The 26,749-nt window shown below is 61.8% G+C and overlaps 3 protein-coding genes across 4 annotated transcripts; all 3 read left to right on the forward strand.

Moving 5' to 3' along the window:
• The first annotated feature begins 1,548 nt into the window (after positions 1 to 1,548).
• HSPBP1 (HSPA (Hsp70) binding protein 1) lies at positions 1,549 to 6,846 on the forward strand. Its single transcript, XM_029072715.1, has 8 exons — positions 1,549 to 1,643; positions 1,845 to 2,113; positions 2,224 to 2,428; positions 2,751 to 2,975; positions 4,056 to 4,211; positions 5,327 to 5,423; positions 5,864 to 5,975; positions 6,611 to 6,846. The coding sequence occupies exons 2-8, from the start codon at positions 1,934 to 1,936 to the stop codon at positions 6,683 to 6,685; spliced, it is 1,050 nt and encodes a 349-aa protein (XP_028928548.1). The 5' UTR covers positions 1,549 to 1,643; positions 1,845 to 1,933; the 3' UTR covers positions 6,686 to 6,846.
• A 1,407-nt stretch (positions 6,847 to 8,253) lies between these two features.
• Positions 8,254 to 22,940, forward strand: PPP6R1 (protein phosphatase 6 regulatory subunit 1). 2 transcript variants are annotated; one of them, XM_029073929.2, is made up of 23 exons: positions 8,254 to 8,322; positions 16,162 to 16,425; positions 16,781 to 16,967; positions 17,097 to 17,234; positions 17,318 to 17,383; positions 17,496 to 17,608; positions 17,788 to 17,904; positions 18,028 to 18,196; positions 18,543 to 18,695; positions 18,788 to 18,937; positions 19,125 to 19,189; positions 19,320 to 19,435; positions 19,540 to 19,625; positions 19,807 to 19,899; positions 19,988 to 20,085; positions 20,405 to 20,462; positions 20,678 to 20,823; positions 21,136 to 21,248; positions 21,362 to 21,473; positions 21,670 to 21,725; positions 21,986 to 22,058; positions 22,384 to 22,440; positions 22,526 to 22,940. In XM_029073929.2, the coding sequence occupies exons 2-23, from the start codon at positions 16,199 to 16,201 to the stop codon at positions 22,527 to 22,529; spliced, it is 2,397 nt and encodes a 798-aa protein (XP_028929762.1). In that variant the 5' UTR covers positions 8,254 to 8,322; positions 16,162 to 16,198; the 3' UTR covers positions 22,530 to 22,940. The 2 variants fall into 2 exon arrangements, with proteins under 2 accessions (XP_028929762.1, XP_028929763.1); XM_029073930.2 differs by having other exon boundaries at positions 21,142 to 21,248.
• Positions 22,941 to 23,853: 913 nt separating this feature from the next.
• On the forward strand, positions 23,854 to 25,384 carry TMEM86B (transmembrane protein 86B). Its single transcript, XM_039913286.1, has 3 exons — positions 23,854 to 24,144; positions 24,395 to 24,642; positions 24,828 to 25,384. Exons 1-3 carry the CDS (start codon positions 24,111 to 24,113, stop codon positions 25,365 to 25,367), a joined length of 822 nt encoding a protein of 273 aa, XP_039769220.1. The 5' UTR covers positions 23,854 to 24,110; the 3' UTR covers positions 25,368 to 25,384.
• Positions 25,385 to 26,749: the final 1,365 nt, after the last annotated feature.

Raw genomic sequence — 26,749 nt, forward strand, 5'->3', positions numbered from 1 at the left:
ACTCTAAGCTCATTGTGGGCAGGGAGCGTGTCTATTTATTGTTCTATCGCACTCTCCCAAGCGCATAATACAGTGCTCTGCACACAGTAAATAAATACAACCGAATGATAAATTACTAAAGAATAAGGCGTAATGCCTATCCCAGAGGTTTTTGCCACCCATATGAACTTCCCCAGATATCTTCAATCAGCCCCTTATATTTTTCTATATAGGCCTATATATTCCACTGTTCGTCCCCAGATGCTCTCATATATTCCCTAAGATCCCACTAAATTATCTCCACAGCACTTTCTCAATTGATTGATCAATCAGTGCTATTTATTGAGTGCTCACTATATGCAGAGATTGGGAGAGCACAATACAACGGATTCGGCAGAAACGTTCCCTGCCAACACCGGGCTTACAGTTCAGGAGGGGAGACGGGCACTAATTTATAAACGGATCACGTTCCAGACAACAGGGGTCCACTTGGTTGTAAATAATAATAACGTTGGTATTTGTTAAGCGCTTACTATGTGCAGAGCACTGTTCTAAGCGCTGGGGTAGATACAGGGTCATCAGGTTGTCCCACGTGAGGCTCACAGGCTTCATCCCCATTTTGCAGATGAGGTCACTGAGGCACAGAGAAGTGAAGTGACTTGCCCACAGTCACCCAGCTGACAAGTGGCAGAGCTGTAAACCCCTTGAAGGCAGGGACTGTGGCTCCCAACTCCATAGTCTTCTCTCAAACGCTCAGGACAGTGTTCTGCACCTAATAAGCACTCAATAAATACCAATGTTGGATGTTCTGGGTTCAGTCCCTCCCCTCCACAAGCACATCCACAGTAGCAGCTCCTAAAACACCTTGGGAAGTAGCATGGCGTAGTGGATAGAGCATGGGGCTGGGAGTCAGAAGGTCATGGGTTCTAATCCCGCCTCCGCCCCATGTCTGCTGTGTGACCTTGGTCAAGTCACTTTGCTTCTCTGGACCTCGGTTCCCTCATCTGTAAAACGGGGATTGAGACTGTGAGCCCAGGTGGGAGGGGGACTTTGAGCAGCAGCGTGACTCAGTGGCAAGAGCCCAGGCTGGGGAGTCAGAGGTCATGGGTTCGAATCCCGGCTCCGCCACTTGTCAGCTGTGGGACTGCGGGCAAGTCACTTCACTTCTCGGTGCCTCAGTGACCTCGTCTGTAAAATGGGGGTTAACTGTGAGCCTCACGTGGGACGACCTGACGACCCTGTATCTCCTCCAGCGCTTCGAACAGTGCTCTGCACAGAGTAAGCGCTTAACAAATACCCACATTATTATTATTATTATTATTATTAAACTCCTCTGGGCCTCAGTTCCCTCCTCTGTCAAATGGGGATGAAGACTGTGGGCCTCACGTGGGACCACCTGATGACCCCGTAACGACCCCAGCGCTTAGAACAGTGCTCACAATAAGCGCTTCACAAATACCAACATTATTATTATTATCTTTATTAAAAAGGGGGGGGGGAGGAGACGACGACCTCGCGCGAGGCCACCGGAAGTCGGAAACCACTTCCGGCCGGGGCGAGCTTGCACTTCCGGCCAAGATGGCGGCGCCCAGAAGGGGCCCCGGCGACCGGGCTCGGCGCTAGGGCGAGCGAGCGGCCGAGGCGTCCCCGCCCAGCCGGGGCGGGTGAGGCTGCCCGGTCGCCATGGAGACGGGGGGGGGAGTCTCGCGTCGTCACGGAGACCGGGGGGCGGGGCGCCGTCGGCGGGGGGTGATGGAGAGGGGGCTTGGGTTGCCATGGCGACGGCGGGGCAGGATGGCGCCATGGAGGAGGTGGCGGAGAGGCCTGGGCTCGGCCCTGACCGCCCTCGCCCCTTTCCTCCGCAGGCGGCGCGAGGAGGAGGAGCCGCACCTCTCCTTAATTCCCTCTGCAGAATTCCCAGCTCTTGCGTCCAGTCCTGCCGCCCCCCTCCGTCATGGCAGACGGGGGTCCCGGGCCCAGCGGGCCTCCCCTCGCCCTCCCGCCAGCTCAGGGCAGCTCGGCGCGCTCCTCCCCGCGCCCCCCGCCCCCGAGGACCTTGCAGGGTCTGCTGCAGATGGCCGTCACCGCCGGACCCCCCGGCCCGCCCCCCGCCCACGAGCCCATGTCGGAGGAGGTGAGTGGGGGCCGGGGAGGGAGAGGCGGGGACCGGGGGGGGGCAGGGGAGCCGCACCCCTGGACCTCCGTGACCCCCCCCCCCCCCGGACCTTCCTCCCCCCACCCAAGAGGCGTCAGTGGCTGCAGGAGGCCATGTCCGCTGCCCTGAGGGGGCCCTCGGAGGAGGTGGAGCAGATGAAAAGCTGCCTGAAGGTCCTGGTGCGGCCCGAGCCGCTCTCCGGCCCCGACACCGAACTGACCGCCGACCAGCAGGAGCGCGAAGGGGCCCTGGAACTGCTGGCCGATCTCTGCGAGAACATGGACAACGCTGCTGGTAGCGATTCCACCCCCCTACCCCGTCCCCTCTCCCCGCATCCCGGCCCAGCGCCCACCCTTTCCTCCACTCGCACCCCGACACGGCCTGACCTGGCCGTCCCGGCTCCCCTCCCCGCAGGGAACCCGTGTTCGGACTGTGAACCCGTTATCGGGCAGGGATCGTCCCTCTCGATTGCCCGATTGGCCATTCCAAGCGCTCAGTACGGCGCCCGGCGCCTAGTAAGCGCTCAATAAGTACTATGGAGCGAACGTGCCCCGTCAAGCCAGGCTCTCCCAACCCCGAGGGTAACCCTTCTCCCCAACGCCGCGGTTCCTTCCAGATTTCTGCCAGCTGTCGGGGATGCACGTGCTGGTGGGTCGCTACCTGGAGGCGGCGGCGGCGGAGCTGCGCTGGCGGGCGGCCCAGCTGGTGGGCACCTGCAGTCAGAACGTGGCGGCCATCCAAGAGCAGCGTGCTGGCCTCGGGGCCCTCCGGAAGCTCCTCCGCCTCCTCGACCGGGATCCCAGCGACGCCGTCCGGGTCAAGGCTCTCTATGCCATATCCTGTGAGTGGTCCCGGCCTCGTCGGCGCCGCCTCCTTCGAGGCGCTCCGCCCCCGCCCCAGGGAGGGTCTCCCCGCTTCCCCCTTCCCCCTCTGATCCCGTGACACTGTTCCATTGCAATATTGCACTCGCCCAAGCGCTTAGTACTAGAAATACGATCGACTGACTTCACCAAACTGCCCCGTCCGTCTCCCCTGCGTCACCCCCACGGTCCGTAGGGCTGATGATGATACTGGTGGTGTTGGTCAAGCGCTTACTACGTGCCGGGTACTGTACTGAGCGCTGGGGTAGATACAGACGGATCAGGTTGGACTCAGACCGTGTCCCCACCCCAGGGTTCACACTCTTAATCCCCGTTTTACAGATGTGGTAACTGGGGCACAGAGAGAAGTTAAGCGACTCGCCCAAAGTCGCCGAGCGGACAAGTGGCGGAGCTGGGATTAGAACCCGGATCCTTTGACTCCCAGGCCCGGGCTCTTTCCACTTGGCCGCACCGCTTCTCTAGCGATCCATGTGGGTCCCAGTTCCCTGTGTTCTTTCCTGAGAGCAAATGTCTGGGGTGGGGAGGGGGTGGGCAACGGTGGGCACTGGGAGCCAGGCCATGAGAGGAGGAGGAAAGGTGCCGGAAAGGAAGCAACGTGGCTTAATGGAAAGAGCACAGGCCTGGGAGTCGGAAGACCTGGGTTCTGATCCCAGCTCTGCCACGTATCTGCTATGTGACTTCTGGCAAGTCATTTAACATCTCATTACCTCAGATACCTAGCTGAGAAATGGCGATTCGATCCTATTTCCTCCTTCTTACCCCAGGAGCCCCACGTGGGACAGGGACCATGTCCAACCTGATATACCTGTATCTACCCCAGCGTGTAGAAAAGTGCCCTGGCACATAGTAAAGGGCTTGACAAGTACATAATTATTAATAAGAGTTCGGGGAGTAGGGGTGGGGAGTGGACCTCCAGTTCCTCCCAATTCCACTGGGTCCTGGGGTGGAGTAGGAGGGCTGGTAGGGAGGGGTTCCTGCATCTAACCATCCCGCCCTTCTCCCCCACCCCCATTCTCTGCACCCCTCTAACCCGGAGCCAGGCCTGGTGCGGGAGCAGGAGGCGGGCCTGCTGCAGTTCCTGAGACTGGATGGCTTTTCCGTGCTCATGCGGGCCATGCAGCGGCCCGTGCGCAAGCTCAAGGTCAAGTCGGCGTTCCTCCTGCAGAATCTGCTGGGACGCACCCCAGAGTACAAAGGTCAGACCCCGGGAGGTCAAGGGGGAGTCATCCCCCGTGGGGGCGGGAGGGCCGTGAGATTTGGGGAGGAGGAGGCGGCCCCAAAAGTCGGAGATAACCAAGGGGGTGGGGGGCGGGAAGCCTAGCTGTCGCCCCATTCCCGTCGAATAATGAGTGCCGGGCAGGGGCTCTGGTGGGCTCAGGTGCCGGGAAGGGGCGGGGGGAGGCGGGGGGGCACATGCCCATTTAGGTTTGCTGGACATCAAGCAGCAGACGTGGCGTGGCTTTTTGTGCCCAGTGATGGCAAGTGTGCACTTGTCCCCGGGCCCCCCACTCCAGTCAGTGACACCCAGAGGCGCCCGGACGCGGAGCCCTCCCTAAGGGAGGTCAGACCCCCCATCGCTCCGAGGCTTGGGCGGGAATCAATCAACCGATCCTGGGAATTTATTGAGTGCTTACTATGTGCCGAGCACTGTATTAAGCGCTTGGGAAAGTACAGTATAACAGAGTCGGTAGGCAGGTTCACGGCTCAAGAGAAGCTTACAATCTAGCTGGGGAGATGGATGCTAAAATCAACTATGGATGTGCACCTCAAGTGCCGTGGGGCTGAGGGTGGGGCGAATAAAGGGTGCCGATCCCCGTGCGAGGGTGGCACGGAAGTGGGGGGGCGGGTAGGGGAAATGAGGGCTTAGTCGGGGAAGGTCTCTTGGAGGAGATTATATCTGTAATTTTATTTACACTAATGTCTGGCTCTCTTTAGATTGTAAGTTTGTTGTGGGCAGGGAATTATCATTATATTGTACTCTCCCAAGCACATAGTAAAGTTCTCTGCACACAGTAATCGCTCGGTAAATACAATTGACTGACTGACAGGAGATGGGATTTTAATTGGGCTTTGAAAGCGGGGAGAGCGGCGGTCTGTCGGATCCAGAGGGGTTGTGGTCTTGGGGATCCGCTTGGGCGGGACTGGAAACTTTCAGCCCTCGCGGCGTTCGAGGCCCCCGGGGATCAGGAATGGGAGAGTCCCCTCGTACCGAGCGGAGGCCCGGGGCGCGAGGGTCACGGTGGAGGGTCTGTCTCCTCAAGGGGCTGCCCGACGTCACCTCGAACGCTGATTCTCCGGTCTTCCCTCCCAGGCACCCTGTGCTCGATGGGAATGGTGCAGCAGCTGGTGTCCCTGATCCGGACAGAGCACAGTCCTTTCCACGAGCACGTCCTGGGGGCCCTCTGCAGGTACGGGGGCCGAGAAGCCGGGGCGCCGGGCGCTCGGGTCGGGGCCGAGGGGAGAAGCAACGTGGCCTAGTGGATAGAGCACGGCCTTCGAGGCAGCAGGACCTGGGTTCTAATCCTCACTGCTCTGTGACCTTGGGCAAGTCGCTTCCCTTCTGTGCCTCAGTTCCCTGATCTGCAAAATGGGGATTAGGACTGTGAGCCCCACGTAAGGGACCGCGTCCGACCCGATCGGCTTGTGTCTACCCCAGTGCTTAGGACAGTGCTTGACACGTAGTAAGCGCTGAACAAATACCGTTATTGTTATTAAGTGGGGTGTGGGTGGAGCTGGGGTCCTGGATGGCGGAAAGGATGAACTGGGGGCTTGAGGATTGCTGGGAGGATGGGGCGAACTGGGCTGTGGGAAAGTCTGGGAGTCAAACCCCCTCCCCTCCCCTTCCCAGCCTGGTGACGGATTTCCCTCAGGGAGTGAAGGAGTGTCGGGAGCCCGAGCTGGGGCTGGAGGAGCTTCTGAGGGAGCGCTCTCAACTGCTGCGGGAACACGAGGAGTTCCAGGTAAAGGGCCCCAGGGCCAGTGGAGGCGGAGAACCGGGCAGGGGCCTGGGGAGCTTTGTTGGCGACTAATTGGTGGGTGGGAACCCCCTAATTAAACAACCCAGACAGCAGGTGGGAAGGGAGAGTGGGATGGGGGGGGGGGGGGGTTTAGGATCCAGCCTGGCAGGGGTCCCCCGCGCTTCTTATCATCCCCATTTTCCTCTCTTCCTGCCTCCCTTAAACTGGCTGGATATCCAGGCCTAGGCCTGGAAATGTGCCTCCCTCCCCCACCCCGGGGTAGTCCAGCATCAACTAATAGGTCACGTGTTCTAACCCCAGCTCCGCTACTTGTCTGCTCTGTGACTTTGGGCAAGTCACTTCAGTTCACCGTGCCTCAGTTCCCTCATCTGTAAAATGGGGATTAGAACTGTGAGCCCCACGTGGGACAGGGACCGTGTCCAACCCGATTAGCTTGTATCTACCCCAGCACTTAGAACAGTGGTTGGCACATAGTAAGCGCTTAAGTACCATAATTATTATTAGTTAACTAGTCGATTCCAGTCAGGCTCAGGCCAACCAAGCGGCAGGGGGTTCCGGTGCGGCGTGGCTGGACTGAGCGCTCGCAAGGCTCAACCCCCCGCACTCTCTGCCCACAGGAAGAGCTGGAGTTCTGCGAGAAGTTGTTACACATCTGTTTCTCCTCCCCCACGGACGACAGCATGGACCGGTGAACCGAGCGGAGGGCGGGGAGGGAAGCAGGTCCCCTCTTCCCTCCTCTCCTCTCGTCCCAGGAGAGGGACTGGGGATTGACCCTCCCGCCTTGGGGAGGATCCCGTCCCGTTAAACTCTCCTACCGCCTGACCTGTTTTACCAATAAATTTATCTGTCTCAAGGCCTTCGTACTGCATCTAGGGTTGGAGTGGCGCAGCGTGGCTCAGTGGCAAGAGCCGGGATTTGGGAGTCAGAAGACGTGGGTTCTGATCCCGGCCCTGCCACTTGGCTGCTCTGTGACCTTGGGCGAGTCACTTAACTTCTCTGTGCCCCAGTTACCTCATCTGTCAAACGGGGCTGAAGACTTTGAGCCCCATGTGGGACAACCTGATGACCCTGCATCTCCCCCAGCGCTTAGAACAGTGCTTGGCACATAGTAAGCGCTTAACAAACACCATCATTATTAGTAACAGAGGATGCCCCTCCAGGTGCGGGGAGAGCGTAGGGCGGCCTAGTGGAAAGAGCACGGGCCGGAGAGCCAGGAGACCTGGGCTCTACTCCTGCCTAAGCAGCGTGGCTCAGTGGAAAGAGCACGGGCTTTGGAGTCAGAGATCATGAGTTCGAATCCCAGCTCTGCCACGTGTCAGCTGTGTGAATGTGGGCAAGTCACTTCACTTCTCTGGGCCTCAGTTCCCTCATCTGTAAAATGGGGATTAAGACTGTGAGCCCCACGTGGGACAACCTGATTCCCCTAGGTCTACCCCAGCGCTTAGAACAGTGCTCGGCACATAGTAAGCGCTTAACAAATACCAACATTATTATTATTAAAATGGGGATGAAGACTGTGAGCCCCACGTGGGACAACCTGATTCCCCTGTGTCTACCCCAGCGCTCAGAACAGTGCTCGGCACATAGTAAGCGCTTAACAAATACCAACCTTATTATTATTAGTATTATGCGTTCAACAAGTAGCACAACTCTCATCACCGGGACCGGTGTTGGTGAGAGCAGAGGGGAAGCTACTGCGCAGACTCGAAGTGTTGGGTGGGAGGCTCAACTGGGCATGCGCGGTGAGGGTTCGGTCGGGGCGGTGGAAGGGAAGCCGGGGAGGCCGCACTGCGCCTGCGCGGCGATTGTGCGGTCAGGTCCCCCGGGCGGGGCGGTGTGAGCGGCCGTCAAACCCCCTCGCCTCCGGGCCGCGGCGACGGAGGAGGAAGATTCCTCCCGGTCCCTCCGCTCCGCTTTGCTTCGGGCCTGTCACCCCCAAGTGCCCAGCCCTCAAGCCCCGAAGTCCCGGCGCCGCGGCTTCACCGCGGGGTCGGCTGGGCGATTGGAGGCGCCTGCGCAGACGCTCGAAGCGCTCCCCCCTTCCTCGCCCCCCCTCCCCCGGCCGCGCCTGCGCCGTTGCGCGAGGGCCTTCCACCGCCCTATTGCGCCTGCGCCAGCCCCCGTCCGGCCCCCTAGGGGCGCGCGAGCCTCCCTGCCCCCGCGGCCCGCGCGCTCCCCGGTCCCCGGTGTCGTGCGCGCGCGCGCGCTCGCGGCCTCCTCGGGGCGGGGCGGGGCGGTGCGGGGCGGGGCGGGGCGGTGCGGGGCGGCGCGGGGCCGAGCAGCCCGATGCGCCCGGAGCCGGAGGAGCGGCCGCCTGCACGCCTTGCGGGTGAGTGAGGCGGGCCGCCCCTTTCGCACGCAGGGTTTGGAGGGTGGGCGGCTGGCGCAGGTGGTGCCCCGCAGCGGGGGCCGGGGGCCGGGGGAGCGGGGGAGGCGGGGAGGGGACATGGGCCCGGGAAGCCCCCGGCCGACGCCCCGACCTGCTGTCCTTTCCTGCCTTCTGTCCCTCCTTCCTTCTCTTCCTTCTCTCCCTCCTTCCTTACCTCCCTCCTTTCCCTCTCCCCTTGCTTTCCTTCTCTCCTTTTCTTCTTTCTTTTCCTTCTCCCCTTCCTTCTCTCCCTTCTTCCTTTCCTTCCTTTTCTCCCTCCTTCCCTTCCTTCTCTCCTTCCTTTCCTTCTCCCCTTCCTTTCCTCCTCTCCTTTTCTTCTCTTTCTTTTCCTTCTCTCCTTCCTTCCTTCTCTCCCTCCTTCCTTCCTTTCCTCCAACCTTCTCTCCCTCCTTCCTTCCTTTCTTCCCTTCTCTCCTTCCTTCTCTCCCTCCTACCTTCCCTTCCCCGCTTCCTTCCTTTCCTTCTCTCCTTTCTCTTTCTTTTCCTTCTCTCCTTCCTTTCCTCCCTCCTTCTTTCCTTCTGTTCTTCTCTTTTTCTCTTCCTTCTCTCCCTCCTCCCTTTCCTCCTTCCTTTCCTTCTCTTTCCTTTCCTTCTCTCCCTCCTTCCTTTCCTCTTTCCTTCCCTTCCTTCTCTCCCTCCTTCCTTTTTTCCCTTCTGTCCCTCCTTCCCCCTTCCTTCCTTTCCTTCTCTCCTTCCTCTTTCTTTTCCTTCTCTCCTTCCTTTCCTTCCTTCTCCCCCTCCTTTTTCCCTTTCCTTCTCCTCTCCTTCCTTTCCCTCTCTCCTTTTCTTCTCTTTCTTTTCCTTCTCTCCTTCTCTCCCTCCTTGCCTTTCCTTCTCTCCTTTTCTTCTCCTTCCTTCCTTCTCTCCTCCCTCCCTTCTTTCCCTCCTCTCTTTCCTTCTCTCCTGTCCTCCCGTCCCCTCCCTCCCTCCGTCCTTCCTTCCTTCCTTCCTTCCTTCCCTCCCTCCCTCCCCGGGACCGGGCCCCCAACGGTTTGTAGATGCTTCCGGCCTCCGACCCCGCGGCCTCCGACCCGCAGGCTTCGAGAGGCATCGCCCGCCCCGGGCAGAGCCCTCTAATAAGCGCCGACGGTGTGGAGAGCACTGTACTGAGCTCCGGCTGAGGGCAGAGCACTGTAGTTAACGCCGCCGGTGTGCAGAGCGCGGGAGGAAGCGCCGACTGCGTGCACAACTTTGTAGGAAGAGTCGATTGTGTGCGGGACACTGTAGTAAGCGCTGGATGAGGGCAGAGCCCGGGAGGAAGCGCCGACTGCGTGCACAGCTTTGTAGGAAGAGTCGATGGTGTGCGGGACACTGTAGTAAGCGCTGGATGAGGGCAGAGCTCGGGAGGAAGCGCCGACTGCGTGCACAGCTTTGTAGGAAGAGTCGACTGTGTGCGGGACACTGTAGTAAGCGCTGGATGAAGGGCAGAGCTCGGGAGGAAGCGCCGACTGCGTGCACAGCTTTGTAGGAAGAGTCGACGGTGTGCGGGACACTGTAGTAAGCGCTGGATGAAGGGCAGAGCCCGGGAGGAAGCGCCGACTGCGTGCACAGCTTTGTAGGAAGAGTCGACTGTGTGCGGGACACTGCTGTAAGAGCCGACCGTGCAAAACACCGGTGTAAACGCTGGATGAGGGCAGAGCACGGAGGAAGCCCCGGCTGGGTGCAGAACGCTGTAGTAAGCGCTGCATGAGGGCAGAGCAAGGGAGGAAGCGCCGACTGCCTGCAGAACCTTCTAACCGTGCAGAGCACTGGGTTGGAAGCGCTGGATGAGGGCAGAGCACTGTAGTAAGCGTCCACTGTGGGCGGGACACTGTAGTAATCGCCGACTGTGCGGAACACTGTAGTAAGCGCTGGATGAGGGCAGAGTATAGGAGGAAGCGCCCACTGTGTGCAGAACGCTGTGGTAAGCGCCGACTGTGCAGAAAACTGTAGTAAGCGCCGACTGTGTGCAGGACACTGCAAGCGCTGGATGAGGGCAGAGTATAGGGGGAAGCGCCCACTGTGCAGAACGCTGTAGTAAGCGCCCACGGTGTGCAGAACACTGAAGTAAGCGCTGGATGAGGGCAGAGTATAGGAGGAAGCGCCCATTGTGTGCAGAACGCTGTAGTAAGCGCCCACGGTGTGCAGAACGCTGTAGTAAGCGCCGACTGTGCAGAACACTGTAGTAAGCGCCCACGGTGTGCAGAACGCTGTAGTAAGCGCCCACGGTGTGCAGAACACTGTAGTAAGCACCCACGGTGTGCAGAACACTGTAGTAAGCGCCCACGGTGTGCAGAACACTGTAATAAGCACTGGATGAGGGCAGAGTCTAGGAGGAACGCCCACTGTGTGCAGAACGCTGTAGTAAGCGCCGACTGTGTGCAGAACACTGTAGTAAGCGCTGGATGAGGGCAGAGCAGGGGAGGGAGTAGCGGGCTGCCAACTGGGGAAGCGCAGGGCACCGCCTGCCCCCGGGGTGAGGTCTCTGCCCTGACGGGGGGAGAGGGCAGACGGATCCCATCCGGGTCCGCACCCCGGCCCTCGTGATAATTATAATAATAGTATTTGTTAAGCGCTTACTATGTGCCAAGCACCGTTCTGAGCGCTGGTGCAGGGGGGTGGTTGGTTCCCCGGCTCCCCGCCGACCCCCTTCTCAGGAGGCGGGGCGTCCGGGGGGCACAGTCGGGCCCCGGGGTGCAGACCCCCAAACCCGCCGGGGGAGGATCCTCCTCGCCTCCCCCCGGGCTGCTTTCAGGACCGTAGCCGAAATGACAGTGTGTGAGCCCCGCTTCGGGTGGGTTCAGAAAAAAAACAAACCCCCGGGGGCCGGGGTGATGAGCTGCCCCCCCCCAGGAGTCACCTGGAGAGGTTGGGGACGCGACTTGGGTCGGGACTTAATAATAATAATAATAATGATGTCGGTATTTGTTAAGCGCTGACTATGTGCCGAGCACTGTTCTAAGCGCTGGGGTAGACCCAGGGGAATCAGGTTGTCCCATGTGGGGCTCACAGTCTGCATCCCCATTTTACAGATGAGGTGACTGAGGCACCGAGAAGTGAAGTGACTTGCCCAGAGTCACACAGCCGACAAGTGACCGAGCCGGGATTCGAGCCCATGACCTCTGACTCCAAAGCCCGTGCTCTTTCCACTGAGCCACGCCGCTTCTCTGTGGAAAAGGACAGGATGCGTGGGGGGACGGAAGAGGTAGCCCCCGCCTAAGATTAGCAGCATCAGCCGAGAAAATGGAAGCGGGCAGATTAGTGGGGGAGGAAGGGAATCTCTCCCCCCCCCCACCCCAAATCCCCTAGACTTCTTTCAAACCTGTTTCTCTTGCCCCGGCTTAGTTTCCCCAATGCGGGGAGGAGCAGGGATCAGCTGTATCCGGTAGTTGAGGGGGAAGGAAGAGTGTGGGTTGGGAGCATGGCTTCCCGTGGATCCATTCCTCCCCACCAGCAGCAAGTTTATCCCGTAAAAGACACGGCACCGTTGAGAACGAACCAGGGACCCGCAGCTTCTCGCAGAGGGACCCGCCAGCGAGCGTGGATAATAGAGATGGGATTGATTAAGCGGGGCTAAGCCCTGTGCTAGGCTATGAGCCAGATGCAAGATAATCGGGGGGGGGGGGTCCTCGGTCCCCATCTTGCATGGGGCTCACGGTTTTAAGAAAGGGGGGAAGGCAGCCCCCCGCCGTCACCCACCCCTGGATTGTTTTCTGAGTAAGTGGCGGTGACCGGCACGGCTGCACCGGTCCCTGGCTGCGGGCCCTGGGAGACCCCAAGAAGGCCCCTTCTTTCCATTCATTCAGCAGTATTTATTGAGCGCTTACTGCGTGCAGAGCACCGTACTAAGCGCCTGGAATGGACAATTCGGCAACGGACGGAGACGATCCCTGCCCACCGACGGGCTTACAGTAATGATGTTGGTATTTGTTAAGCGCTTACTATGTGCAGAGCACTGTTCTAAGCGCTGGGGTAAACACAGGGGAATCAGGTTGTCCCACGTGGGGCTCACAGTCTTAATCCCCATTTTACAGATGAGGGAACTGAGGCACAGAGAAGTGAAGTGACTCGCCCGCAGTCACACAGCCGACAAGTGGCAGAGCCGGGATTCGAACTCATGAGCCCCGACTCCAAAGCCCGTGCTCTTTCCACTGCGCCACGCTGCTTCTCAGTCTAACGGGGGGAGGCAGACAGACAAGAACAGTAGCAATTAATAGAATCAAGGGGATGTGCACCTCGTTAATAAAATAAATAGGGTGATAAAAATATATGCAAATGAGCACAGTGCGGAGGGGAAGGGAGAGGGGGAGGAGCAGAGGGAAAGGGGGCTTAGCTGAGGGGAGGTGAAGCGGGGGACAGAGAGGGAACAGAGGGAAAAGGGGAAGCTCAGTCTCAGTCCCTCCTACCTCACCTCGCTCCTGTCCTTCTCCAACCCAGCCCTCACACTCTGCTCCTCTAATGCTGACCTCCTCGCTGTACCTCCTCCATCTCCTTCCTCTCGCCCCCGGGCTGCCCGTGGCCCGGAACGCCCTCCCTCCTCATACTTCATACAGTCGACGACTCTCCCCACCTTCAAATCCTTATGGAAGGCACATCTCCTCTAAGAGACCTTCCCTGACTTAAGCCCTCTCCTCCTTCAACTTTCTGCTTCGGCGTCACCCCGACCTCGTCCCCGCTCCCGGCCCCCACGGCGCCTGTGTACGAATCTGCGATTTATTTGCTTACATAGGCCTCCCCCTCTGGACCGTAAGCGGGGAACGTGACCGTTCTATTGTTGTAGTGTACTTCTTTTCTCAAGTGCTCGGTACAGTGCTTTACAGACAGCAAGCGCGCAGTAAATACGATTAACCGGAGGCCGTGGGAGTGGCTTTGGAGGAGGAGCTGAAAAGCACTTCAGGTGGCCCAAAGATGCTGCTCAGTCGCTTGCAACCCCTCGCGTCGGAAGCCGGGATCGGAGGGACTGTCCAAGGAGTCCGCCAAGGGGCCCGGGACCCTCGGCCCATGGGCTAGCGAGCCAGCAGGGAGTCTCCCTCGGAGCCAAGCACATTCCCTGTCCACAACGAGCTTATAGTCTAAAAGTTGGGGGGGGGGGGGACGACAGACATCGATACAAATAAATTACTGGCTCAGCTCTGCACCCATATGCAGGAGTGATAATCCTAATTGTAGTATTTAAGCATTCATAGGTGCTAAATGCTGGAGAAGATACAATACAATCAGACCATTCAGTGGTATTTATTCAGCGCTTACTGTGTGCAGAGGACTGTATTAAACCCTTGGTGGGAGGGGTCCAATTCGGTAGAACTGGTAGACATGTTTCCTCTCCTCAAGGAGAAGCCGTTTGGCTCAGTGGATAAAGCCCAGGCCCGGGAGACCCGAAGGAACCGGCCGGGTTCGTTCGTTCAATCCTATTTATTGAGTGCTTACTGTGTGCAGAGCGCTCCACTAAGCGCTTGGGAGGGTACAGGGTAACAATATTACTGACACATTCCCTGCCCACAACCAACTTACAGTGTAGAGGAGGAGGCAGACGTTGATATAAAGAAATTACGGGTTTGTACATAAATGCTGTGGGGCCGGGAGGGGATAAATAAAGGGGGCGAGTCAGGTCGATGCAGAAGGGAGTGGGAAAAGAGAAAGGAGGGCTTTGTCAGGGAAGGCCTCTTGGAGGAGGCGGGCCTTCGATAAGGCTTTGAAGGAGGTGGGGAGTAATTGTCAGATAGGAGGGAGGGCACTCCGGGCCAGAGCCGTGACGTGGGCGAGAGGTTGGCAGCGAGATAGACGAGATCGAGGTACAGCGAGAGGGTTGGCAGAAGAGCGAAGTGTGTGGGCTGGGATGGAGTAGCAGAGTAGCGAGGTAGGAGCGGGTAAGGCGGCTCCGCCACTTGCCTGCTGCATGACCTTGGCCAAGTCACTTTTAGTTTTCTGTGGCTGTTACCTCGTCTGTAAAATGGGGGTTAAGACTGTGAGCCCCATGTGAGACATCGATTAGCTTGTATCTACCCCAACGCTTAGTACTGTGCCCGGTACATAGTAAGTGCTTAACAAATAGCATTTTTTTTAAAAAAAAAAAAAAAAGAGCTTAGAGTCTAAGGGGAAGGACGAACAGGCATTTGATCTCCATTTTACAGATGAAGAAACTGAGGCCCAGAGAAGTTAAGCAGCTCCCTCATGGTCGTAGAGCAGGCCAGAGGCCAGGCTGGAATTAGAACCCGGGTCTCCTGACGTCCACCCTGTGCTCTCATCACTAGGCCGCTCTGCTCCCAGGGTTTTCACCCACGGTGCAGGGAGCCGTGGGGCTCGTTCCCAAGCTGCGGAGTGCCCCGTATGTCGCCGTCTGGTTTTCTTTCCCCTCTTCACGGTTTTGGGCAGGGAGGCTGCGGGCTGGCGAGGTTCATTGCCCGGCCCCAGTTAGCCCGTGCTTCCAGCTCGCCAACAAATAGCTCCCGTCCGTCCCCGCCCCCGGACCCAAGGGAACGGGTCTCGGCCCTTTGGACTGGGATGGGGGTACACATTCCTCTCCGGGTTACCTCTGGGGGATAAACTTGCTGCCCGGGGAGGAAACTGAGGCCAACCCCTGACCCCTTCGGTCGCCGGGCCGAGTCTCCCCAGCTTTCTCTGGGGGCGATTCCCTTCCGGTCAATCGGTCGTATTTATGGAGCGCTTACTGTGTGCAGACCATTGAACTAATCGGTTGGGAGAGTACGATATAATAGAAACATTCCCTGACCACGGCAAGCTTAGAGTCTACAGGGTGGGGTGACAGACATCAATACAAAGAAATGAAATTACAGATATAAGTGCTGTGGGGGCTGGAAGGCGGGGATGAATAAAGGGAGCAAGTTAGGGTGACGCAGAAGGGAAGGAAAAGAGGGCTTCATCAGAGAAGGCCTCTTGAGGAGTGATGAGAACACAGGGTGGAAGTCACGAGACCCGGGTTCTGATTCCAGCCTGGCCTCTGGCCTGCCCAATGACCATGAGGGAGCTGCTTCACTTCTCCGGGCCTCAGTTTCGTCATCTGTAAAATGGAGATCAAATGCATGTTCTTCCTTCCCCTTAGACGCTAAGCTCTTTTTTTTTTTTTTAATGGCATTTGTTGAGCATTTACTATGTGCCAGGCACCGTACCAAGCGTGGGGGTCGGCCTTCTCTGACCCGGCCCTGGCTCGTTCTGACCAAACTCCTCGGTTTGTGGATTGGCACCGAGGGCACAGAATGGAAGCCCCTGATGCCCCGGCAGCTGCCAGGCCCCCCTCCCAGAGAGGAGGAGGAAGAGGAGAGGAAGAAGTAGCGTGGCTTAGTGGAAAGATCACGGGCCTGGGAGTCAGAGGACCTGGGTTCTGTTGCGGCTCCGCCAGCCGCCTGCTGTGTGACCTTGGGCAAGCCGCTTCGCTTCTGTGCCTCAGTCCCATCACCTGTAAAATGGGAATTCCAGACCGCCTCTTCTTCCTAATTAGGCTGTGAGCCCTATGTGGGACAGGTGTCCAACGTGATTAATTGTAATTACCCCGGCGCTCAGAAGAGTGCTCGGTGCATAGTGAGCGCTTAACCAATACCATTAAAAAAAAAAGGTGGGCGTGGGCAGTAGGTGGGGGGGGCCCTAAATTCCCACCCATGGGGCTCCCCTCTCCCAGGACCTTGCCCGTGTCTCCTAGTCTTCCCCGGCTCCCCCCGGGCCCCACGCGGTCCCTCCGTGTGCCGGCTTCCCCTCCCCTCCCCCGACAGCCCTTTCTGACTTCCTTCCGTTCTGCCGTAACCTCCCTCCGTAACCTCCCCCCCGTCTCTCCACCTCCCTCGGCAGCCCCGATCCCCGGGCCGACCGGCCCGGCCCGGCCGCCATGTTCTGGAAGTTCGACCTGCACCCGAGCTCCCACCTGGACACGCTGCTGGAGCGGGAGGGCCTGAGCCTGCGGGAGCTGCTGGACGAGGAGGACGTGCTGCAGGAGTGCAAGGGGGTCAACCGCAAGCTGCTCGATTTCCTCCTGCAGCCCCAGCACCTGGAAGCCATGGTGGCTTCCCTCACGCAGGAGCCCCCCGCCGATGGGGACGAGAGGCTCCGATACAAGTGAGGAAGACCCACCCCCCCCGGGGTGGGGGGGTCCTGCCTGCTCTCTCTCCCCCACCCCAGATCACCGCAAGCGTTGCTCAAACTCTCTCCTTAGGCCTCACGCTTCTACCCGGTCGGTCGGTCGTATTTATTGAGTGCTTACTGGGTGCAGAGCACTGTACTCAGCGCTGGGGAGAGGACAGGGCAATGGGAGCCACGTTCTCTGCCCACAACGAGCTTACAGTCTAGCTGGACATTAATATAAATAACTACTCCCCAACTCCCCCTCCTACATCTCCCCTCACTCCCGGGAAGGTGGAGACCTGGGGTGGGGCCTCCTGACATCCCCCTCTCCCCCTCCCCACACGCTCAGATACCCCAGTGTGTCGTGCGACATCCTGACGGCAGACGTGCCCCAGATCAACGACGCGCTGGGCGGGGACGAGGCGCTACTGCGGCAACTCTACGGCTTCCTGCAGGCCGGGGGCAACCTCAACCCTCTGTTGGCCAGCTTCTTCAGCAAGGTCATGGGCGTCCTCATCAACCGCAAAGCCGACCAGGTGCCTGGCTCCCCCTTCGCCCCCCTCCCGGAACCCCCCCCCCCCCGGGATCTCCCCCGGGATCTCCCCCGGGGGTCGGGCGTTGGAGAGAAGAGTGTCTAGAAGGTCCCCGTGTCCCCACTCCCCCAGATCGTGTCGTTCCTGCAGAAGAAGGACGACTTTGTCCCGCTGCTGCTGCGGCACATCGGCACTTCCGCCATCATGGACCTGCTGCTCCGGCTGCTCACCTGCGTGGAGGGGCCGCGGCTGCGCCAGCACGTTTTCACGGTGAGTCCGCGCCCCCCCGGCCGGCCCCCCGCCCCCCGACTCCCGCCCTCCTCACTGGGCCTTCTTCTCCCCTTCCCCACCAGTGGCTTAATGAGGAGAAGATTGTCCAGAGGCTCATCGAGATGATTCACCCATCCAAGGATGAGAGTGTGAGTTCCACCCGGGGCACCGGGCGCTTGGGTCCCCGGCGGGGAGGGGGCACGGGGCCGGACGCCCCGGCCCCGGCTCTTCACTCTCCGCGGTCGGCCCCCCTTTCCTTAGCAACACTCGAACGCGGCCCAGTCCCTGTGTGACATCGTGCGTCTGAGCCGGGAGCAGATGATCCACATCCAGGACAGTCCCGAGCCAGACCAGCTGTTGGCCACCTTGGAGAAGTGAGAGGGGGCCGGGGGGCGGGGAGGGGTTGCGGGAGGGCCAGGTGGGGGCCGGCAGCCGGACCGGAGAGGGAACGTGGAGCCGATCCCCCGTCCCCATCTCCCCATCGGTGCTGCGGGCTTCCCCCCGCCCCTTCCCTCCTCATCTCCCCTTTCCACCCCCCCCCCCAACCTCACAGGCAAGAGACGGTGGAGCAGCTGCTCAGTAACATGTTTGAGGGGGAGCAGCAGAGCGACTCCGTCGTCATCTGCGGCATCCAGGTCCTCCTCACGCTGCTGGAGCCGAGGCGACCCCGGTAGGGGCCGGGGGGCAGGGCCGGGAGGGCGGAGAGGAGGCCTCTGGGATTTGGCAGCGGACGGGGCCGCCAGGCTTCGGGGATGGGAGCAGCCGGGCCCCTGCTGAGCATTCCCTGTCCCAGGTCGGAGTTCGGGGGTCTGGGCGGCTTCTACTGCACGGTGGACGGTCAGCTGGAGCTGACCTCCCCGGTCGGCCGGGACGCCCTCACCAGCCAAGCCAGCCTGGGGACTCTGCTGGCCCTGCGTCCCCGGCTCCGCCACTTCCACCAGCTGCTGCTGCAATCCCCGAAGGTCAGCTGTGGGTGGGGGAGGGAGGGAGGGAAGGAGGGAGAGGGGAAGAGGCGAGGCCCGGAACTGGAAGGGGGCGGTCTTAGAGGAGGAGGGATCGCGTGGATGGGGTGGGGAGCTTGGAGGAGTCCGGGAGGATCGGAATGGGGGCTGCTAGGAAATGAAATTTAAACCCTGGTGGCCGGCGGGATGTGGAATTGGAGCCCCGGGGCCTGCCGGGAGTGGATTCCCTCGAGTCGTCCCGCCCTCCCGACTCGCCCCCGTCCCCCGATGGATTGATCGATCCGGGGTGTCTCTCTCTTGCTATCTCTCTCCCCCTCACCGCCCCCCTTCCCCTCCCGCCCACCAGAAAGAGGTACTGCGGACAACGTGGGGGATGCTGGAGCCTCCCCTGGGCGCGCCCCGCCTGCACGCGGTCATGTTGCTGGGCAGCGCCCTGACGGCCCCCGAGCCCGGCCTGAGGGAGGAGCTTCTGGACCTGGATACCCTCAACACCCTGCTGGTGGGGCCCGCGCGCCGGGGTGACGGGCCGAGCCGGGGAGGGAGGGCACGTCGATGGCTACTCCGCCCTGATCGACCGTCCCCCCTCCCCAGGACCTGTACTTTCATTACGTCTACAACAACTTCCTACACTCCCAGGTGGAGCTGTGCATCAGCAACTTGCTCAGCTCGGGGCCCCCGGGGCAGGGGGACGGGGAGTGCGACACCCCCACCCAGAACACCCACAATGCCGTCGTCAAACACGTAAGGCAGGAAACGGGCCGGGACAGTGGGATGGGGGGGCGACGGGGGGGTGTGGAGGGGGTGGAGAACACCCTCCCCTCAGCCCCCCGGTCCTCCGTGCCCTCTCCTCACCTCTCCGTCCGCGGGCACCTTCCTCTCTCGCCCTCCGGCTCCCCTCCTCCGATCTCCGCCGTCCCGGCTCCCCCAGCTCCTGCAGCGGTGCCGCCTGGTGCAGCGGGTCCTCTCCGCCTGGGAGGAGAATGACCGGATCCAGTGAGTGCCCGCGGCCTGAGTCTGGAGGGTGGGGCGCTGGGAAAGGCCCCGGGGGAGCACGCGCCCCCTCCCACCCCCCACCCCCCACCCCGGGGTCATCTCTTCAACCCCCGCTCCTTCCCCCAACCAGGGCGGCAGGGGGGCGGCGCCAGGGCTACATGGGCCACCTGACTCGGATGGCCAACGCGGTGGTGCAGAGCATGGAGGCGGGCCCCAACGCGGCGCTCCTCGGGCAGCTTCTCCGCGGTGAGTTGGGGGACGGGGACGCGGGCAGGCCGAAGAGAAAGGGCTGGAGGGGAGTGGCCCTGGACGGGCCCTCTTCACCTTCCCCTGCTCCCACGCGGGTCCAGAGCTGCCCACGGAGGAACAGGAGCGCTGGGAGACCTTCGTGTCGGGGCCGCTAGCCGAGACCAATCGACGAAACCGCGTGGACCTGGTGAGGGGCGAGGGGGCCGGCCGGGCAGGCAACGAGGTGGGATGCGGGAGGACCCGCGGGGGACCGCACGTGAGGCAGAGGGGCCGGGCGAGGCCGGCGGCCCGACTGTCCGTCGGCCGCCTGTTTTCCCGGGGGTCTCGTGGCTGCCGCCCACCGATACCGGTGCCCGTCACCCCTCCAGGTGAGCGCGCATCCCCGGCCCTCGTCCAGTGAGGACGAAGATGACCCCAGGCTGAAGGAGTTTGCCTTCCCCGAAGAAGCCGCCCTGCAGCAGGTGATGTGGCGGGCCGGGGCCCCTCCCGGGGGTCTCCGGGGGCAGCCGGCGGGCATCCCGAAACCAGACCCCTCCCCTTCCCCCCCAGGCGTTCATGGATTTCCAGATGCAACAGATGACGTCCGCGTTCATCGACCATTTCGGCTTCAACGACGAGGAGTTCGGGGAACAGGAGGAGAACGTCAAGTAAGCGCCCGCTCTGCGCACCGCTTCGCCCTCCCCGCCCCCGCCTCTCTGGGGCCGGCCAGCCTCCGCCCCGACGTCGTCCAGAGCGGAGGCTTTGGTCTTGACCGACGTGAGGCCCGGACCCCTCCCCTCGCCCCGTGGCGCCCTCGGCTCCACGGAGCAGCCGCTTGACCCCTGGGGGCTGGGGCGGAGAGCCTCCGGAGGCGGGAGGGATCGGCGGGAGAGGAGACGGCACCTCGGGGCCGCCGACTGGCCGGGGACCCCGGTGGTTATCCCCCCGGGCCTCTTAACCTTCCTCTCCCCGCCACGGTGCCTGCAGTGCCCCCTTCGACAAGACAGCAAACATCACCTTCTCCCTGCATGCCGATGGCGAGAGCGTGAGTGGGCGCCGGGTCCCCGAGGACAGCGGGGGAGGGAAGCCGAGCTCCGCAGTGCGGCCCGGGGCGCCGAAATAAGGGATGGGGGCGCAGGATCCCCGGGCCCCGGAGGAGGGTCGGGCTGGGGACCCGGAAGCCTGGATCCCCCCCGGGCGGGAGGGCTGGGGGCCGGCCTTCCCGGCTCCTTTCCTCTTGACTCTCTCCCGTTCCCACAGCCAAACTCAAACCTGTTCGAGATTTGCTGCAAGGAGAGGATCCGGCACTTCGACGACGACGAGGAGGAGTCGGACGGGGAGGCCGGCGGCTGGGAGGACAAGCCGCTGCCTGCCGGGGCTCAGTCCGGCCCGGCTCACGGACTCCTGTGAGGGGCTGGGGACGGGGCGCGGGGGGGGGGCGCGGGCGTACCGGGGCTGAAACGGGGCCCGGTCCCAGAGGGCTTTGCGGTCCCCGGGGCCCGCTGGGACTCCTAGTCCCCGAAAGCGGGTTGAAGTCTCCACACCTGATCGCGGACCGTCCCTTTCCACCGCGGGCCATCTCGGCCTGACCCCGAGCGAGCCCTTGGAGAGTTTGGACTGGCGGGTGGAGAGTAGGACTCCCGGGTCCCTAAGGGGAGTGGGGCCCGGGGGGAAGCTTGGTTCCCCCCAAGTCCTGATGAGGGTCCCGGCCGGGGCAGGAGCAGAGACAGCACAGACAGTGAGGAGGAGGAGGAGGAGGAAGAAGAAGAGGAGGAAGAGGAAGATGCAGGTGGGGGTGGGGCAGGCCCCCCGAACTCAGAGACGTCCCACGGTAAGTCGAGGGTCGGGTGTGGGGTGACGTGATGTCGGGATACTCGTCTGGCTCCGCTGTCCCCTCTCTTCCCTTCCCTCATTTCTTCCCACATTGACCCGTCCGTGTTTCAGACCCAGACTGCCCGGCACCCGGGACCTCAGTGCCCACCTTCCCCGAGGCGGAACCTCTGGGCCAGAGCGGGGATGCCCCCCCGCCCTCGGACGCCGAAGCCTTGTCGGCTGGGTGAGTCGGGGCTGGAGCCCTGAGGTCTGGAGGCCTGGGGGCCTGGGAAGAGAGAGCGGGAGTGGGGAGGATGGGATGCTTGGGTCTTTGTGGGAGTCAGGAACGTAGGTGTTGGGATTTGGACACCTGGGTCCCTGAGGGGGATGGGATCCCTTTGGAGTCCCATTCTGTTGCCGTGTCTCCCTCCCTCTCTCAGCTCTCCAGCCCCCTCATCTCAGGAAATGACTCTTGGCCAAATACCTCCCAACGCAGGTGAGGCCCGGCCTCTCCCCTCGACCACTTCCTCTCGGCCCCTCCCTCTTGCCCTCCCCTCTACCTCATTATCTTAGCCCCATCCCCTTCCCCTCCCCTCGAGTTCCCGGCCCATTCGGGGGAGTGAGCGAGGTGACGGAACAGGCCAGAGCCCCCGTCCCTTTCCCGTCAGTCCCGGGGACCCCACAGCTCCCTTTCCCATCGTCCTTGGGCCGGGTTCAGAGTGCCGATGATGCAGCTTTTGCCCTTTCTCCCTCCAGCTCCCGGCAGGAGCAATGGTGGGGACCCTGGTGGGGGCATCCCCAACCCAGCACTCCCAAGAGCTCCGGACAGGTAAGGGGGAGGGGCAGGGGATTCGGGAAGAGGCTGGTATTAGACTCTGATCTCCATGCTCCCCCCCATCCTCTCGGCCCTTCCCTGTCTCCCTCCCACCCCCCATCTTCCTTGTCCCCTTCCCGGGACCACCCTGCCTCTCAACACCCCTCTCTCTCCTCCTGCTCCCTTTGCGAGAGCATCGAGGGGGCCGGGCCGCTCTGGGCGGGTTCGGGGAGGGGCCGCGGGGAAGAGGGAGCTGGAGGGTAGCAGGCCCGGATCTCTCCCGGAGGGAGAGATGAGGGTCTCTTAGGTGGGTCCCTCACTCCGCCTCCTCTCCCTCCAGCCCCTTCCCCTTGCTCAATGGCCCTTGCCCTGAAGACCCTGCCTCTCCGGTCGCCAAGTGAGTAGGAGGATGTGAAGGAGGGGGAGGGGAAGCCCGGGCCCCGGGCCCCGGCCTCCCCCCCCGAATCTCTCTCCGTCCTCAGATAACCCTCGCCGAGGGCCGGAGCCGCCTGGCCGCCTCTCCCCTTCCGCCACGAGGAGCCGGAGAACGCTGCATGGGTCCCTGGAGGGCGGAACCGCAGCCCCCGGCAGCCCGGGAGAAGGATGAAGACCAGCGGCCCCGGCCACCGAGCCCTCCTCTGCCATTTGCACTGACATCCGGGACTCGCGAAATAAAGAAATTCTACGTGGGCAGACGGAATAGAGACCCGGGGCGCGTGGTGAGGGGTGCGGGGTGAACGTAGGAGGGAATTTATTGTGCCTTGTGATTCCTACCCTAAATCTGCCCCCCCACGTGGACGTGTGCGTGTGTATGTTTGTGTGTGAGAGAGAGGAGAGGTGTGGGGGCAGACATTCTGTCAATAAAAACCCAGGGACCAACTCCGTGCGTGATTTTCAGCAGTTGGGGAACTGTGTCGGCTTCTCTCGGCAGAGGGGGAGAGCTTTCGTTTTCAGGGGGTTCTCGGGGTTTTCGTTGAGCCCCGGGTTATTTGGGGTAGGGGGTTCGGATTCTGCTTGGGAGGGACCCCGCGGATGCCCCGCTCCGACCTGGTGGATCCTCTCTGGCCCGGGCCGTTCCCCGCTGTCCCCTCTATCCCCCGGATTGCCCCCTCTATTCCCCCGGATGCCCTCTATCCCCCAGCTGTCCTCTCTATCCCCCGGCTGCCTTTTCTCTAGCCCCTGCTGTTGCCCCTTCCCCGTCCTTTCTGCCCCCAACCGTCCTGCTCTACCCACCGGCGGACCTCTCTCTGGCCCCTCCCTGTCCTCTCTATCCCCCCAGCCGCCCTCTCTGCCCCACGCTGTTGCCCCCGCTGTCCTCTCTATCCCCGGCCTGCCTCACTGGGCCCAGCCAGCCTTCTGGCTCTGGCCCCGACCTTTGGTGTCGGAGGGGCTTGGTGTAGATGGTGCTTAATTTTTTAGTGGATTTGTCTCTACCTTTGGGGATCATCTGGCCCTCCCCTGCTTCTATCAGCCAGCCTTGGCCCCCAGGCCCAACCCGTTGGGGGACCCCACATTCTTCATCCGGGCCCTCACCGGGGAAGGAGGGGAGCCCCCAAATCACCTCCCTCGACCTTTCCTCGTCAACCGCGGCGGCCAGCCCGTCGTCCCGGCCAAAATCTAGCCTGACCGCCTCGCTGCGGTCTTTTCCCCGTACCTCTCCGGAGTGGGGGCTTGGGGCCCAGGAGATGTCTCAGTGAGGGATAGGGACTGACCCAGTGAGGACGCCGAGCGGATCTCCCCTTCCCCTTCTTCTTCCCCCTCCGCCCCCCCAAGCTCCTGCTGGAAGAGAGCCGGGTCCCTAAGGGCCCCAGCCCGAAGGACTTGGGCTGGGTAACCCTGAAAGGAGAAGGGGAGGGAGCTTCTCCTTTCCCTTCCCCACCTCCCTTTTATCAGCGAGGCCAGGCTCTCCTCCAGCTGAGGGGTGGCCTCTCTGGTGCCCGTTATCAGCGCGTGAGAGTCCGCAAGAGCCCGTTGGGTTAAAGTGTAACCCCCCACACTCACACGTAAGGCACGCAGACACACACCCACTCCTGTTGTCGCCAGCTCATCCTGGGGACGGGGCCCACCATGGCCTCGCCGAGGAGGAGCGCGGGAGCCAAGCGTGAGCTGGGGTCCCGAGTGGGCGGCGGAGCTGGGGTTTTGGAGAGGGGGCTAGGTGCCTGGGTTGGGAGAGGGCAGTTTTATGGAAGTGGGGGCCCCGAGGCGGTCGGGGAGGGGAGGAAGTGAGCTACTGGGGATCGGAGGCGGGGCTGAGAGTCGGTGGGATGGGGGGGGACTGGCATCCTGGGCTTGGAGTTGAGGGGCGGTTGGGGGTGCCTCCGTGTCAAACTCATCTTCTCCCCCCCTCTCAGCTCCTGGGCATCTGCCTGCACCTCCTGCCCTTTGGCCTGTCCTGCGCCCAGTACTTCCTGCTCTGGCTGCCTGCAGACCGGCCCTGCCTGGCCAGCGCCCTGGTCAAGGCTCTCCCCGTCCTCTCCCTGGCCTTTTTTTCCTGGATCCAGGGAACGAGGAAAACCCTTCGGTCCCCTGGGTCCGCTTAGGCTGCTCCTCTCTGCCCTGGGGACAGCGTGCCTCATCTGGCCCGATGGCTTCATCTATGGTGAGGGGTGCCTGGGGGGTGGGCTGGGGTCGTGTGAGGGCAGGATCCCGGAGCATCCCCCGACACCCGAGTGGGTGGGGGTGGGCTGGGGCAGCCGCGACCCCAGGAGATCTGGGGAGACTCGGGCAGGGCGGGGGGCTCGGTTAAATCCTCACATTCTCCTCTTTTCCCTCCCGCCTCCCCAGGGATGGCCTCTTTCGCTCTGGCCCCACTGCCTGTACGTCCTGGGCCTTTGGCCTGCGCCCGGCCCGCCCGGGCCTGCTCCTCCCCGTCGGCCTGGTTTTCGGCGCTTGCTACGCCTTCGTTGTACCCTCACCTGCCTCCGGCCCTGGCCGTGCCGTGGGCCGGGTACGCGGCCATCCTGGGCTGATGGTCTGGCGGGTCTGGCCCTGGCCGGGCGGGGGCCGGACCCCGGCGCTCTGCTCTTCGCCTTGTCGGACTCGATCCTGGCCCTGGACACCTTCGTCAGCCCCGTCCCGGCCGGCCGGGCCGTCATCATGACGACTTACTACGCCGCCAGTGCCTCCTGGCCCTCACGGTGGTGGAGCGCGGCGACCCGAGCCCCAAGGCGGACTGAACGAGGGATGGGTCCCCACGAGGTGACCACCGTGGCTCCCTCCGGTGTCCCAAACTCAGGGCGGTCCCCTCCCACCAGACTGACCTCTCTCCGGCCTCGCCGTCCCCTTCTCCTCACGGGGCATCTCGGACTCCGCCTCTTGCAATAAAGCCTAGGGGATGACTGGCGGGTGTCTGGAGGTCTTTTCGGGGTTGGCCAGGGGCACCCTTGAACTCCGATCCAGGGCCCGAGGAGGACGGCTAGGGTTTGGCGCAGGGGCGGGTTCCCTGGATCTCGGCCGGGCCGGTGAGGGGACTGGAAGGGGAGGGCGGGCAGGGCGGCCACCTCAAATGTCCGGCGAGACTGTGGGCGGGGATGTGTCTGTTTATTGTTGCATGGTGTGGAGGTTAGAGCACAGGCCTGGGAGTCAGCAGGCCATGGGTTCTAATGCCGGCTCTGCCATGTGACCCTGGGCGAGTCACTTCTCTGAGCCTCCGTTCCCACACCTGTAAAATGGGGGTCATTCATTCATTCAGTTGTATTTATTGAGTGCTTACTGTGTGCGGAACACTGTACTGAGCCCCTGGGAAAGTACAGTATAGCAATAAAGAGAGAAAATCCCTGCCCACAACGAACTCACAGTCTAGAGGTGGGGAGACAGACATCAATACAAGTAAACAGGCATCAATATAAATAAATAAAATTACAGATATGTACATAAGTGCTGTGGGGCGGGGAGGAGGGGGAAGAGCAAAGGGGTCGAGTCAGGGTGACACGGAAGGGAGTGGGAGATGAGGAAAAGTGGGGGGCTTAGTCTGGGAAGCCCTCTGGGAGGAGATGGACCTTCAGCAGGGCTTTGAAGAGGGGCAGAGTCATTGTCGGATCAAGACTGTGAGCCCCATGTGGGACAGAGACTGTGTTCAACCCCATTTGCTTGTATTCATCCCATCGCTTAGTACAGTGCCTGGCACATAGTAAGCCCTTAACAAATACCGTCATTATTATTATTATTATTATCGTACTTTCCAAGCACTCAGTACAGTGCTCTGCGCACGGTAAGCGCTCAACAAATACGATTCACCGACTGTCCGATTCGCAGCGGCGAGGAGGCGGGGACCCGCGGCGGCCGATCATCATCTCTCCGGGGAGCGGCCGGGAGAGCGGGGGCGACCCCCGGGTCCGTAAGGCGGGAGGGGAGGCCAGGAGGAGGAAGTAGCTGGGCAAAGAGCAGCGACTTTAATCCCGCTGAGGCCTGGTTCGGCCTAGAAGAAGGGGGTGGTCCAGGGGCCGAAGGGAGGCGAGGAGGGATGTGGCTTTGGCTGAGGGCCTGGGGGGCGGGAGGGGGGAGCGGAGGCTTAGCCCGGGGTTGGGGAGGCCTGCACGGAGGGGGTTGGAGGACCCGATTTTGCCTCTTGGATCTGCCGGGAAGTCCGGAGGTGGGTCGGGAGGGACCCCGGCACCCTGGGAACTCTGGACTGAAGCTGGGAGAGCTAGGGTTAGGGGAGTCCAGGCGTGAAATCTCCATTTCCTCCTCCTTCTCCTTCTCCTCCC

Source organism: Ornithorhynchus anatinus, chromosome 10, assembly GCF_004115215.2.
Source record: "Ornithorhynchus anatinus isolate Pmale09 chromosome 10, mOrnAna1.pri.v4, whole genome shotgun sequence".
Taxonomy (NCBI): domain Eukaryota; kingdom Metazoa; phylum Chordata; class Mammalia; order Monotremata; family Ornithorhynchidae; genus Ornithorhynchus; species Ornithorhynchus anatinus.

Bases quoted from the DNA above. Each gene is read 5' to 3' on its own strand.
- HSPBP1 (XM_029072715.1), top strand. From the start codon at position 1,934: ATGGCAGACGGGGGTCCCGGGCCCAGCGGGCCTCCCCTCGCCCTCCCG. The intron at 2,114-2,223 runs GTGAGTGGGGGC...CCCCCACCCAAG, and splicing joins ACGAGCCCATGTCGGAGGAG to AGGCGTCAGTGGCTGCAGGA. The intron at 5,424-5,863 runs GTACGGGGGCCG...TCCCCTTCCCAG, and splicing joins GTCCTGGGGGCCCTCTGCAG to CCTGGTGACGGATTTCCCTC.
- PPP6R1 (XM_029073929.2), top strand. From the start codon at position 16,199: ATGTTCTGGAAGTTCGACCTGCACCCGAGCTCCCACCTGGACACGCTG. The intron at 17,905-18,027 runs GTAGGGGCCGGG...TCCCTGTCCCAG, and splicing joins CTGGAGCCGAGGCGACCCCG to GTCGGAGTTCGGGGGTCTGG. The intron at 18,696-18,787 runs GTGGGGCCCGCG...CCCCCTCCCCAG, and splicing joins ATACCCTCAACACCCTGCTG to GACCTGTACTTTCATTACGT.
- TMEM86B (XM_039913286.1), top strand. From the start codon at position 24,111: ATGGCCTCGCCGAGGAGGAGCGCGGGAGCCAAGC. The intron at 24,145-24,394 runs GTGAGCTGGGGT...CCCCCCTCTCAG, and splicing joins GAGGAGCGCGGGAGCCAAGC to CTCCTGGGCATCTGCCTGCA. The intron at 24,643-24,827 runs GTGAGGGGTGCC...CCGCCTCCCCAG, and splicing joins GCCCGATGGCTTCATCTATG to GGATGGCCTCTTTCGCTCTG.